At 35.7% G+C, this 13,463-nt stretch overlaps 1 protein-coding gene across 1 annotated transcript; it reads right to left on the minus strand.

Moving 5' to 3' along the window:
• Positions 1–8,969: 8,969 nt before the first annotated feature.
• Positions 8,970–10,067, minus strand: LOC123315910. The gene has a single exon (XM_044901815.1). The coding sequence runs from the start codon at positions 10,065–10,067 to the stop codon at positions 8,970–8,972; it is 1,098 nt and encodes a 365-aa protein (XP_044757750.1).
• Positions 10,068–13,463: the final 3,396 nt, after the last annotated feature.

The following is a 13,463-nucleotide window of genomic DNA, read 5'->3' on the forward strand; positions in this document are numbered from 1 at the left end:
TGCACTTTCGAGTTCTTCACTTATTCCGTTATATTCATTATTGGATCTATGGAAATCTATGGATTGGTCTGGTCTTATTACAATTTGTTATTGAAACATTGATGATATTCATGCACTAGCAAAAGTATTTATCAGTATTTCAGGTCATTTCATTAGAAGGGTAGGACCCCAACACTGGACTGCTAGATCTCCAGATCTGACACCCCGCGATTTCTTTCTTTGTTTTCATTCACACAACTAGTTGTCCAAAGAAAAATAGATTAATTCTGAAGATCAAGTTTTAATATTTAGTTTGAAGATAGCGTAGTTTTTCCATCCATATTTGTGCATTATCAATTTTGAAACATTTTATCATTGTGAATGACTATTTTGATGACCGAATATGGTATAATTGTTGAACACATTCATTTCATTTCTTTGAAAAAAAAATCAATTAAGAATTTCTATTTTTCATGAAGTGCTCTATTCCTTGAAGGCGTCTGACCAAAACAATTACTTCTAAAACATGATCAACAGGTGGCGCAACCCAAAAATCAATTCATTTTGAGACAATAATAATGCAGATAACAAAAAAGTTTAAATTATGATTAAAAAACTACATACACGTTGTTTTTATGAGTTTGAAGTTAAGTAAAGCCTCACTGAGCCCGGTCCTGATTTTTGTCGAATTTAAATGCTCTGTTTCAATGAAATTAACAACTCAAGGCTAAATATAAATTTTCAGTCGACTTGATAGAGAATTTCAGGACTTTTAGCAGAACGGAAATTCGAGAAATTTCAAAAAACACTGAAGAAACCTATATATAGGGTGCCCCAAAACTATTGAAACAAACGTCACACCACGATAGAGTAGATCAAATACTATCGAATGACACCAACATTAGTTGAGCGAAAATGTACGGTTTCTGAGAAAACCTAACCTAACGTTGCCGATTTTCGAACTATTTTTTCAATCACAAGGCAAATTTGTGATTAAGGATAGCGTTTTTACCCCATATTATCACCCCTGTTTAATCTGAGTATTGAAAATCATGTAGAAAAAACAATTGTTTCAATTAACATCAACTTAGGTCGAGACTTAGGTTATGGTTATGAAATAAAACACCCCTTACCTGGAATCAATGGAAGAGCGGCTTTCCACTGAACAAGGGGTGATTATTTTTAAGATGTTAACTACACAAAATTGAAGGCCCCCTTAAGGGCAAAAATGGTGGATTCGGCCTTCGCGCGAAGGACAGGTCTTTGATGTTTTTCTATATTTTCTGGGAGAAAATTTAAATGAAAATCTGTTAAATTTAACGAATAAATCTATTGCAGAAATTTGAATACAAGCACGTATTTGGTCGATAACGACCACAATAAAAATCTCAATTTCTTTCACACATGCAAAGTGCGCAAAGCAATAATCATTAAAATTTCATCGATAAAAATCTTGGATTAAAAAATTCTCTTTTCTCAATTTCACAACAACAATAAAAATATGATCAAAAATCAGATGAATTTTAGAGGAGCTTTCAGGACTCTGGACAAACAAAAATTGGAACCTTCTACCTTTTTCTGCGACCAGCGACCGTCGTTCGCCTGGGGTTGCTGGTGAACTTTTCGATCACCAGACTTTCCTCGCACAGTACGGCGAATTCTTTACACTCAACCGCACTTCCCGCACTTTTCCGTCGTCAAGGATTAACGCTTTTCGTTTCGACTCTATCCAAAATTCCTAAAATCCTATATCCGATCTATATCACAAATAAAAGCAATTATTACGCCCTGACTGACTTTAACCACGGTACTAAATCTCTTACACTATTCCCCGAATAGCTTGTACCCGTCTCCCTTTTTGAGACCTAACTCCGAAAAAAAAATACTTCTAAATTTCTCGGACTGCCGAACTTACTTTCGGACTTCCAAATCTACTCTATTAGAATGCCGGATTCTACTTCCGTCTTCCCGACGTATATTTTCTTCGACCAACTTCCCACTGACTCCCTTCCCTATTTTGGTTCCTTTTTATCATTCCCCTTCTTAGACCAAAAACCCAAATTTCCTCTCCACCTCTCGTGGGTGTATCCAGAATTATTCTACGACGCGCTAACCTTGCATTTTTCTGAACTAATTGAATTAGCCGGTTAAAACTCAAGAGCCTGCTAATACTTACAACGCCGAATCAATTATCTTCGAATATTGAATTGATATATAAGCTCTTATGGGCGAGTTATTATCTAAACTAAACCGTTTTCGTTTTAACTTAAAATCAGCCTCAAGTCCGACATGAAACTCTACTTCTTCGATACTTATCTTCTTACTGAAAAAATATCATTCATACGCTTGTCATCGAAACCTTTATTTTCAATTATCTTGAACGTTGAGAGCCCGAGAAAGAATTTCCTAGCCCAATATTCTACCAGCATATATATCTCTTCAATATTCCTATTTATTACAGTTATCGATTAACTACTTAAAATAATTTCAATAAGGGGAGATAAAACAATAATCTTAATTCAATATAATTTAGAATCGATATCCTTCTTCACAAACTGGCCCTGTTATTAAGAAAAATAGTTCGAAAATCGGGAACTTTAGGTGTTTTAATAAAATTCTGATTATTTTGGAAACGGTACGTTTTCGTTGAACTAATGTTGGTGTCATTCGATAATATTTGGTTTACTCTATCGTGGTGTGACGTTTGATTCACTAGTTTTGGGACACCCTGTATATGGGGTGATTTTGAACTCCGCGCAATGCCCTCAATTCACGGTTTTCATTTGTCTGTTTACTCGTGAAACACCCTGTATACTCCTTGTACTCTGAAAATTTTGAAACAAATGCCTCACCCTCATATGAAAATTCAAATTCTTCTTGTTGTGAGAAACGTTCATCCAGAGACTCTGGTTCATCCCCCCGACCCTGGTTACATTGCCCGTTGAAAATGAAATCGGCATCTGTTTACTGCAAAACACGTGTTAATGCTGATACGAAGGGTTCAAACTTCTCTACCTGATTCGAGCTTTTTAGGAACGAATTGCTCAAGATGAGTTCGAGTAACATTTCGTTTTGCGTGTTATATTGGATAAAATTGAATTTATGCCATGGACGATTCGAGAATTATTGATGTCCAGAATGCTCTAGAATGATGAAAATTTTCAGATTTCATTGAAACTCTTGCGAAAACTGTCTCGTATATTGTCAAGTTTAGATTTTAATTCATTCAGAACTTTGAAGTTCGACAAATAACGATGTAAATAATTCAATATTATATTTGCCTCAAGACTCGAAACTTTTCGAGAAACGATTTATTTAATTATTTGATGACGAATAAATCAATTATGTGTGTTGATATTATATTTTCATTCATTGAAGAATATTTAGAATAATGAAGTTCAACAAATGATACGAACAAGATACTTATTCAATTAACCTCATGATCCGAAACATTTCAGAATTTATTTCGTGTTTAGATAATCCGCTGCATATCGTTGTTCACAATACGACTGTCAATTTAAGACCAATTATAGAACGATTTAATTAATAGATCAATAGCTTTCGAAAATGTTGGTCAGTCTATGACTGACAACTCATTTTGTCAAATGACGGATTTCAGTATCAGACTGCTATATTAGTATGATGAGAGTTCAAAAAAATTTGTATGGACTACAGAATTCAGATGGTTGATATTCCGTGTCGCTAACAGTCAATCACATTTCCTTCAGCGTAGTTGTTGTTTTGAAGAAAAAGTAGTAGATTCTCGCAAAATCCGAAACTCTACATGTATAGCAGTTGTTCAGTTCGGGATTAAAGTTTGTCCTAGATTGATTTTGACATTTCAGTTCAGTTCTGTCAGATCAATCTAGGATCATCTTAAATCTCGGCCTAATCTTGAAGTGATCAACCGGGCCTTATAGTAATAGCAACGTAGCATTCATTAAGTCGGTATATTATTGGAATAATACTAATTTTTTATAGTGGAGAATAGTGGATTCTCCTCGGTAGTTATTCACGAAATTCATTTTATTATGTTTTTTTAAGGTGAATCGGCCCGAAATCTTGGATCCCCCCGACCTGCTAGTTTCGTATACTTCTATTACAATAGCATAAAAACTCAAATTTCAACATTTTCACAGAAATTTTTGAATTTAAGGGAGAGACACATTGAAAAAATCGATAGCAATTTACCGCCTAAACTACGAGCTTGCCGAAGTTGAAACTGGTAACAATCTACTCAGTGCTTCTGTAAAAAAAATTAAAACCTGTGAACTCGTCATCGCCTTCCAAAGGCTGTATTTTAGAAGGGCTGTCGATTTGGAAAAAAATTTATAGGAACTACCCCCGCTTATTTTCATTAAGGAATCATCTCCCTTAGTTCTTCGCATTTGTTCACAGATATCCTGTATATAGATATATTTTATCTATGTACCTACTTATTTTGGATAGTAGAAGTTTAGTTTCGAAGACCAAAACAAAAATGTCAATTGCACCTGATTTGTTGATTATAAGAATCATTTATTTTGAATAATAAAACAGCATGCGAAAATACTTAAATTAACTTTTGTCTTTCTCCTTTCATCATGCCTCCATCATAGTGTCCGCTGTTCATCATAGCTTTTGGGAATTTACCAACCAATCATCTGTATATCAATCATATGTATCCGAGTATGTATTTATATTATTAACTTCATTTTGTAGATTCATCATGTCTTGACAAAAACATGGTTGCAATTTCAAAATATGTTGACTCGAGGCCTTCTAAAGACTTCAATTTTGTTTAATTTTTCCCTTACATCCTTTATGATCTATCGAAAAATGAAATCTGTTTTGAATAATTCTTCATAAAATCTCACTTGTTTCGATATAATTGGTAATTTTCTTTATGATACATCACTAAAAAATTCAAACCAGAGAGATGGTACAAGTTCTTTAAATTTTCGGGAAAATCCAATATTTAAACATAATCTATAATAAAATAGATGCTTCTGAGCAAAGGATTCCTCAAAATCATTTAGCAATCCGATTCAAGAAAAATATATAGAGCGTTCCATTTGAAATAATACACAATGGTCCAACATTGGGTTCAGCCGACGTTCATTTCTTTTATATTGTAAAATTTATCGCATTTTTTCTCTCGATTCTGAAATAATTTGAATTAATCTGAAAATGTTCGGAATCGCTTATTCTCATTGAATATTCATCACTATCTATTACGGTAGTGCCGATCCTAGCAGGTATGCAGCGCTTGTCCGGCACGCGGTCGCCCAAATAAAAGGGATGGCCTCAGACAGCCACCTTCATTTGTCAGTCAGTGTCAATTATTGAGTATTACTTTCTAACTCCAATTATCCAAATTTTGAATGAGACGACGAAAAATATTAAATGAAACTGAATTTTTCAATCTTGTCAAATCGAATATTCCTTGTTCCCTTTCACCGAAAAAAAGAAAAACAAAAGAATGCTTGCTTCAGAAGAACGTGATGTAAAGATCGAACAAACCACCATCTGAGAGCAATTATCGTTATCGATAGGGACTCGAGATAGGAATGTCTAGGGTTTGTAAAAATTACCAGATTTTGAAATAGAATCGCGTGGTCGTAAAAACAAAAACGGCTAGGGTTCAATTATGATGCTTCCTACAGTTACTGCATGCGTGTACTTAAAAATGTAAATTGCATTTTTATTGTGTAGATTAGATAACATAAAAATCTGTAGAGAAGATGTCGGAGGGCAGGGACATCATCATCCAAATGGGAGATTATAGATTCTCATTTACAGGGTGTTTTTAAAGTTTGAGTGGAGTGGAAATTAAAACAACTCTATCTCCTGAACGGAATCGCCTATTCATCCGAAATTTGGAATGGAGATAGTTTCCATGAGGTTCCAGAAAACTGCAATCAATATCATTCTATTTGCAGGACAGTAAATTTGGATAGTCGTTGTCGTTAAAATTTCGCGAAATCACCCAATGAATTTCATGATTTCTCGATATCTGCGTAAACTATAAAATTTATTTATTCAATTTCTTGATAGTGACAATAAGTTTTTTCTCGTGTTGATATTTAACATTCTATTCTTCTCATACCGAAATGAATTTTGAATCTTTACGAATTTAATCAATTAAATATACATTATTGATTGTTTATTCCAATTTTCATTTGATCCAATACAAAAAAAAATCAAAGGTGCGGTGCGTTCTATAAAATAACATCAAATAAAATCATCTCTGCAACCAAAGATGTAGGAACAATTAATTCTTTAATGCAATTCATTAAGATATAAAATTCACTTCATCATGGGATGAAAACGATCACTTTATATTTTATTTTTACCAATTAAATTACTTAAAAATAAATAATTGTTGAAGAACCATCCTCGAGTTACTCTTCAGAAAACTGATCTAAGTAGTCGATCAAATGAAAACTAAAATTAACATTCAATAGTGATTCAATTGATTAAATCCATAAAAATTCAAAATTCACTTCGTTATGAGATCAATAGGATGTTGAATATCGACACGATAGAAAAAATTATTGTCGCTATCAAGACGAAAAATCAGTTTCTGGAACCTCATAGAAGCTATCTTCATATCAAATTTCGGATGAATATCTCCGTTCAGGAGATAGAGTGGTTTCAATTTCCATTTAAATTTGAAAAACACCCTGTAAATCAGAATCTAGAACTCTTAGATACTACATGTGGGGGTTCTTCGTAATCCTCGAGGTGTTCTCTATCTCACATTAAAATGTTTTTCATCTTATCTGGGACACCGTATATATGTAAAAAAAAGTATATTTTTTGTCTTTGGAGCGGGCGGAGCGGCACATAAGGAATTCGGCACGCCTTAGGATCGGCCTGTACTTCTGAATATTCTTTTCCAAAAAGTATTCTCCTTTCTCTGAACAGCTCATTTTTTTATATGCAATGTAACATTTCTGATTATTCGTTATTCTAATAGGAAGTATTATCTATATAAATAATTTTCATAGAAAGAATCAATATTATTATGGTTTTATTTCAGGTAGGTAATGAATTATTTCGCCAAATTCAGAATTATAGAGATATATTGAATTGATGTGACTGATACTGGATGAAGATCCACAATTGAACTCAAAATAGATAATACGATTTGACAAAATTAGTTTTGAACCACGACACAATAACATCTTCAGGTGGGTGAAGGTAAGCTCAGTTTACCCAGTAGTGGAATTAATAGTATTCCAAATCTTGCTTATGACCATGAAGGTCTTTCGACTAGGTTCGGCCTTCCAAGTGAAGATTCTTCTGTTCTTCAGTTGTTTGAGGAACCCTCATGTTGGGGAATCATCTCCCATAGATATATCAGTGGTTATTCATTAGAAAATAGGAAAAAGAAATTCAAAAATTTCTCACACTTCATTGAAAATTCGTCAATATTTCCTATCAGTGGTTATCAAACCGGCCGAAACAAGGCAACATTTGGCCCGATAAAATCATGCAGAAACCAGAGACGGAATAGCTTGAAATATCTCCAATTGTACAAATTCGTGATTCGTGTTGGCGTAGATTCAGGGTTTTTAGCCCAATATGTATTTTAACAAGTGTTTGAAACAATGAATAATTTTTCTCCTGTTGTGTTATCTTGCAGGTAGTTGTACATTCTTAACAAAAACCTATCTGGTATCATCCATTTAAGCCGTTTCCCTACATAGAGCATTACGCTCTTGTGAGTGATACACTTTTTGTAGTGCTATCGATGTTGATATAAATGAATATCGAAAGTTCGAGCTGAAAGAAAGTTCTTCATAGTATATATAGATATATTTTACCTCTAGGTCTACCTAGAAAAGCTCCTTCCTGTTATTCTATGTTCTAAGAACATTACTGATTTATTCGTTATTCTAATGAGTGGTATTATCTATATAGATCATTTTCATAGAAAGAATCACTATTATGTACGAGATTCAAATCGATTTGTTTTCAAGTAAGTAATTAAATCGCCAAATTCAGAATTATGGTGTTAGCTTGAGATGAAAGAAGTTCAACGGATGCATAGATATACAGTCATAATCCCATTCGAGAGAGCTAAGATTGGTTTTCTTTCACGTGATTCTTTCCCCTACAAAAGAATGCGATAACAATTGTTGAGATATGCCGCCTGGATTGCAATTATGGAGGAGATAACGCGCTGCGCCTCTATTTACTTAATTCCTCCGTATACTGATATTCCGCCTGTCTACATCTGCTTGTACGGTACAACGTTGCCATTTTCGGAGGTGCTAACCAGCAAAGAGTCCCGCAGAGCAATTCTTCTATATACAGCTCGGCACACTAGCGCCAGTGATATACACTCGAACTAAAAGATTGTTCAGTACATAAACGGGGTGCGTTGTGACCTCAAAACGATTTTTTGATATGTTGATCCCTGAAGCCTCCTGAATCTAACAAGCTAAAAAACAAGGCAAAACGATGTCACCTCCGAAATCGGAGGTGACATCGATATATATGAGGTGAGAGCGTTAAACGAGTTACTATTTTGGAGGTGGTATTAACACTTTATAACTATATATATATATATATATATATATATATATATATATATATATATATATATATATATATATATATATATATATATATATATATATATATATATATATATATATATATATATATATATATTTTTTTTTTTTTTTTTTTTTAATCACCATTAATGGGTTTTTTTGTAGATCAACCGGGCCAGAGGGGCCAAGGTTATCTATGTAGCCGTAAGAAACATGCGGACAATCCTCGCTGTCCAGAGTATTACCTCCTTCTGTGCCTTACTTATCAGATCTTGATTCAGTTCCAAGAATTCTGTGTTCTCTACCAGGTGGCTTTCAACTAGTCCGTTTGTAGAGATTATATATATATATATATATATATATATATATATATACCAATTACGTGTCTTCCAACCGTATATAAGATACTCACAGGAATTATAACCAAACATCTATGGAAGCACGTCAGTAGGCACAAAATACTAGCCAGAGAACAGAATGGGTGTCTCTCGAGGGGTCGGATAGTGCTTCCTGGAACATGAATGCTAGCTTTTTATGAACACACGTAAACTGTTTCCACCAGTAATTATGCAATCCATCCGCTCCTGGTGATGCCCAATTGTTAGACCGCTTCAGGGCTTCAACTATGTCTGACTCAGTTACGACTAAGCTATCCATCTGAGTTTTTGGTATTTGCGATTGAGCTTCATCAATCCAGTAGGCTCCATTGTCATGAGCCACGCTTCCAGACCACACATCACTCCAGAATTTGTGCGCCTCCTGATGGTTGAGGTGGTTGTTGTCCATCACTTCGCCCTCTCCAAGATTTCGAAAGAATTGTTTCGGGTTATGAAAAAAGAGCCTGTTGTTTTTGTATCTCTTAGTTCTTTCGTTATAACGTCGTATACGGTTACCTAACGCTTTTATTTTTTGTTTCAGGCTGTCACAAATGATATTAATTTTGTCCTTAAACTCAGGATCCCTTCGCTTCACGCGGTATTCTGAAGCCAGTTTCCTGACCGCCTTTATGGTTTTGTTAGATGGACTAGGTGAACTAAGGTATGTATGCATAACACCTATTTTTTTCCTCATGAAGACTATTCTACTTTCCAGGCGGACCTTCCATGGAGGTTCCGTAGGCCGATGGTATTTATGTGGTTCTTTAGGATTTTCTCCATGGTTCTCACATACAGTAACTGCTGCCGCATACACAACATCGACCATTTTTGTCAAACTCTCAACATTGTCCAAATGTGTTGAGAGTACGAGATTCATAGTTTTGACGGTGTCAAGAACATGTTTCGAGTGCTGTAGTCGGGGAATTTTAGGTCTCTTCCCGGGTGCGATGCACGAATACTTCAAGAGGTTGGTAAGAAATTGTTCTTCGATGGCGTTATTTTCATCACTTCTGATGAATAAACCGCTTCGTCGAATTCTGGTGGATGATCTTCTTGTCACTTGTTCGTTCTGGTCATCTTGCTCGTTTTGGTCATTTTGTTCTTCTTGTTGTGTAAAATGGGGAAAACAGCTGGCCTTAATATTTTCGAGTTCCGCACGAGACATCTTTTGATTTTTTAGGATCCATCTCACACGATTTGACAGCAGCTGAGCGTACGATAGTTTGATGGGATAAAGTTCGTTCCATATTGCCGTAAGTAGTTGTCTATATGTCATATTCGATTCCGTTGCGAGTTCCAAAGCTATATAATGAGCACGCATAAGTGTACAATTTTCATCGTAAGTCCAGCGTGTGCGCCTGTCCCGTCGTGGTGTCCTTGAAGCGGAGTGACGTGATCGTTCACTCAAGCTGTCGCGGAGTACTCTCTGAGGAGTGACAGGATTTGGCCTTGCGGTGCCATCTCGGGGGGGTGCGCCGCTCGCGCCACACCTAACCCCTACAAGCCGATCATCCGGACGGTTCCGAGAGGAGCCGGCTTGAGACTCCCCGCCGCCCTGAGTTCTATTTATGATTGGGTGAGCTACTTTGAATTCAAGCTCGTTCAGGGTGCTAACCTAATGCGAGCTGTGGTGACTCGGGTACGCGGGGACGTCACTCCCCGATGGCTTTAATACCACCCTGCGTATATATATATATAGTTATAAAGTGTTAATATCACCTCCAAAATAGTGACTCGTTTAACGCTCTCACCTCATATATATCGCTGTCACCTCCGAAATCGGAGGTGACAACGTTTTGCCTTGTTTTTTAGCTTGTTAGATTCAGGAGGCTTCAGGGACCAACATATCAAAAAATCGTTTTGAGGTCACAACGCACCCCGTTTATGTACTGAACAATCTTTTAGTTCGAGTGTATATCACTGGCGCTAGTGTGCTGAGCTGTATATCGAAGAATTGCTGTGGGGGACTCTTTGCTCGTTAGCACCTCCGAAAATGGCAACGTTGTATTTTCAAAGCAGATGTAGACAGGCGGAATATAATATACGGATGAATTAACTGTAGAGAGGCGCAGCGCGCTATCTCCTCCATAATTGCAATCCAGGCGGCATATGTCAACGATTTTTTATCGCATTTATCTGTAGGGGAAAGAATCACGTGAAAGAAAACCAATCTTGGCTCTCTCGAATGGAATTATGACTGTTTATAATTCATCGTGTGTATCTATGCATCCGTTGAACTTCTTTCATCTCAAGCTAAATATTCAGATGTAAATGGTGATGAATATTCAAGGACAATGAGCCATTCCGAAAATTTTCATTTCAGAATCAAGAGAAAAAATGCTACAAATTTTACAATATCACAGAAATGAACAACGTCGGCTAAACCGAATGTTGGACATTGTTGTGTTATTTCAAATGGAACGCTCTATATATTTTTCTTAAATCGGATTGCTCAATGATTTTGAGGAATCCTTTGCTCAGAAACATCTGTTTTATTATCGATTATGTTTAATTATTGGATTTTCCCAAAAATTTGAATAGCTTGTACCATGTCTCTGGTTTAAAATACTGGAACTAGCAATCTGCACTCAACTAGTAGAATACCTTGTAAAAGAAAAGATCCTTTTACCCACACAACATGGTTATGTAAGAGGTAGATCAACTCAGACAGCAGTGTTTGAGTTCATTTCAGGAATCCTTAATGCCTTGGAGGATTCTAATATAACAGTGGGTCTAATGCTGGATCTACCAAAGGCATTCGATACTCTTTCCCACGACCTTATTCTCCATAAACTTTCTGCATATGGCATAAACAAGCTAGACTGGTTTCAATCATATTTAGCAAACCGCAGGCAGAGAGTGGTGATCTCTCAGAACGGAAAAACAACAGTTTCGGAAGAAGAACTCACAGAGTTCCGCAGGGTAGCATATTGGGCCCTATCATTTTCATCATTTTTCTAAATGACCTAAGTACCATATTCGATGAAACCATGGTTAGGACAGTGAATTATGCAGATGATACAAACTTCACTGTATTGGCCAAGCACGATTTAGAGTTGAGTTTACCATTTCACACTCAACTCTAACTCTAAATCGTGCTAGCCAGTGGTTTGAAGCAAACGGTTTGTGCATGAATTCTGAAAAAACAAGTGCCATCCTATTCAGGACAGCTCATTCCGGTCCCCAAGTGCCTACCAGCATTTCACTGTCTAACTCCACATTAGAACTGACTAAATCTTGTCGCTTCCTAGGCCTCACTATTGAGGTAACCCTTGATTGGGGAGAGCACATTTCCAACCTTTGCAGTCAACTGGGTATCATCTGCTACACTTTGGGAGTCCTCAATAAATATCTGGACATAACCTCACTGAGAACAATATACCAGGCAGTGTTTAGGTATGGCATCATGTTCTATGGTAGTTCATACAACCTACATAGAGTGCTGAAAATGAAGAAGAGAGCCTTCAGAATGATCTGGAGGATGAGGAGGACGGAATCATGCAGGGGAGTCTTCAGAAGGAATGGTCTTTTGACTGCTCCTGCTGTACACATCCAAGAAAGCCTGATATTTACATTCAAGAACTAGCACTACTTCGAAGAGAAAACAGTAAGTAATTACAATACGAGGACAACTGCACTAAAATATCCAAGACACAGATTAAGCCTCACTGAAAAGGGACCTGAATATAGATATATTCGTTATTACAATAAGATAGCTCACAAACTAAGAGGAGAATGGACTCTACAACAGTTCAAGAAATTCATCTTCAAACTCCTACTTGAAATCGAACCCTATAGTGTGGAAGACTTTATGGAACACAGACTATAAAGCAGAAAATGACCCTGTTTCACTTCAAGTGTTCAATGTCATGTGTACACTTTACCTGAAATAAAGCACATTATTTATTTATTTATTTATTTATTTATTTATTTAAATTTTTTAGTTATGTATCATAAAGAAAATTACAAATTATATCGAAACAAGTAAGATTTCATGAAGAATTATCCAAAACAGATTTGCATTTTTCGATAGATCATACAGGATGTAAGGGAAAAAATAAACAAAATTGAAGTCTTTTGAAGGCCTCGAGTCAACATATTTTGAAATTGCAACCATATTTTTGTCAAGACATGATGAATCTACAAAATGAAGGTAATAATATAGATACATACTCGGATACATATGATTGATTGGTAATTCCCAAAAGCTATGATGAACAGCGGACACTATGATGGACGCATGATGAAAGGAGAAAGACAAAAGTTAATTTGAGTATTTTCGCATGAAGTTTTATTATACAAAATAAATGATGATTCAGGTGCAATTAAAATTTTTGTTCTGGTCTTCGAAAATAACACATATTGATTATAATATATATCTTATAATTAACAAATCAGGTGCAATTAAAATTTTTGTTCTGGTCATCGAAAATAACACATATTGATTAAACTTCTACTATCCAAAATGAATAGGTACATAGATAAAATGTATCTATATACAGGATATCTGTAAACAAATGCGAAGGACTAAGGGAGATGATTCCTTAATGAAAATAAGCGG

The sequence above is a fragment of the Coccinella septempunctata genome, chromosome 6 (genome assembly GCF_907165205.1).
Source record: "Coccinella septempunctata chromosome 6, icCocSept1.1, whole genome shotgun sequence".
Taxonomy (NCBI): domain Eukaryota; kingdom Metazoa; phylum Arthropoda; class Insecta; order Coleoptera; family Coccinellidae; genus Coccinella; species Coccinella septempunctata.

Coding starts and splice junctions, on each gene's coding strand:
- LOC123315910 (XM_044901815.1), bottom strand. CDS start 10,067: ATGTCTCGTGCGGAACTCGAAAATATTAAGGCCAGCTGTTTTCCCCAT.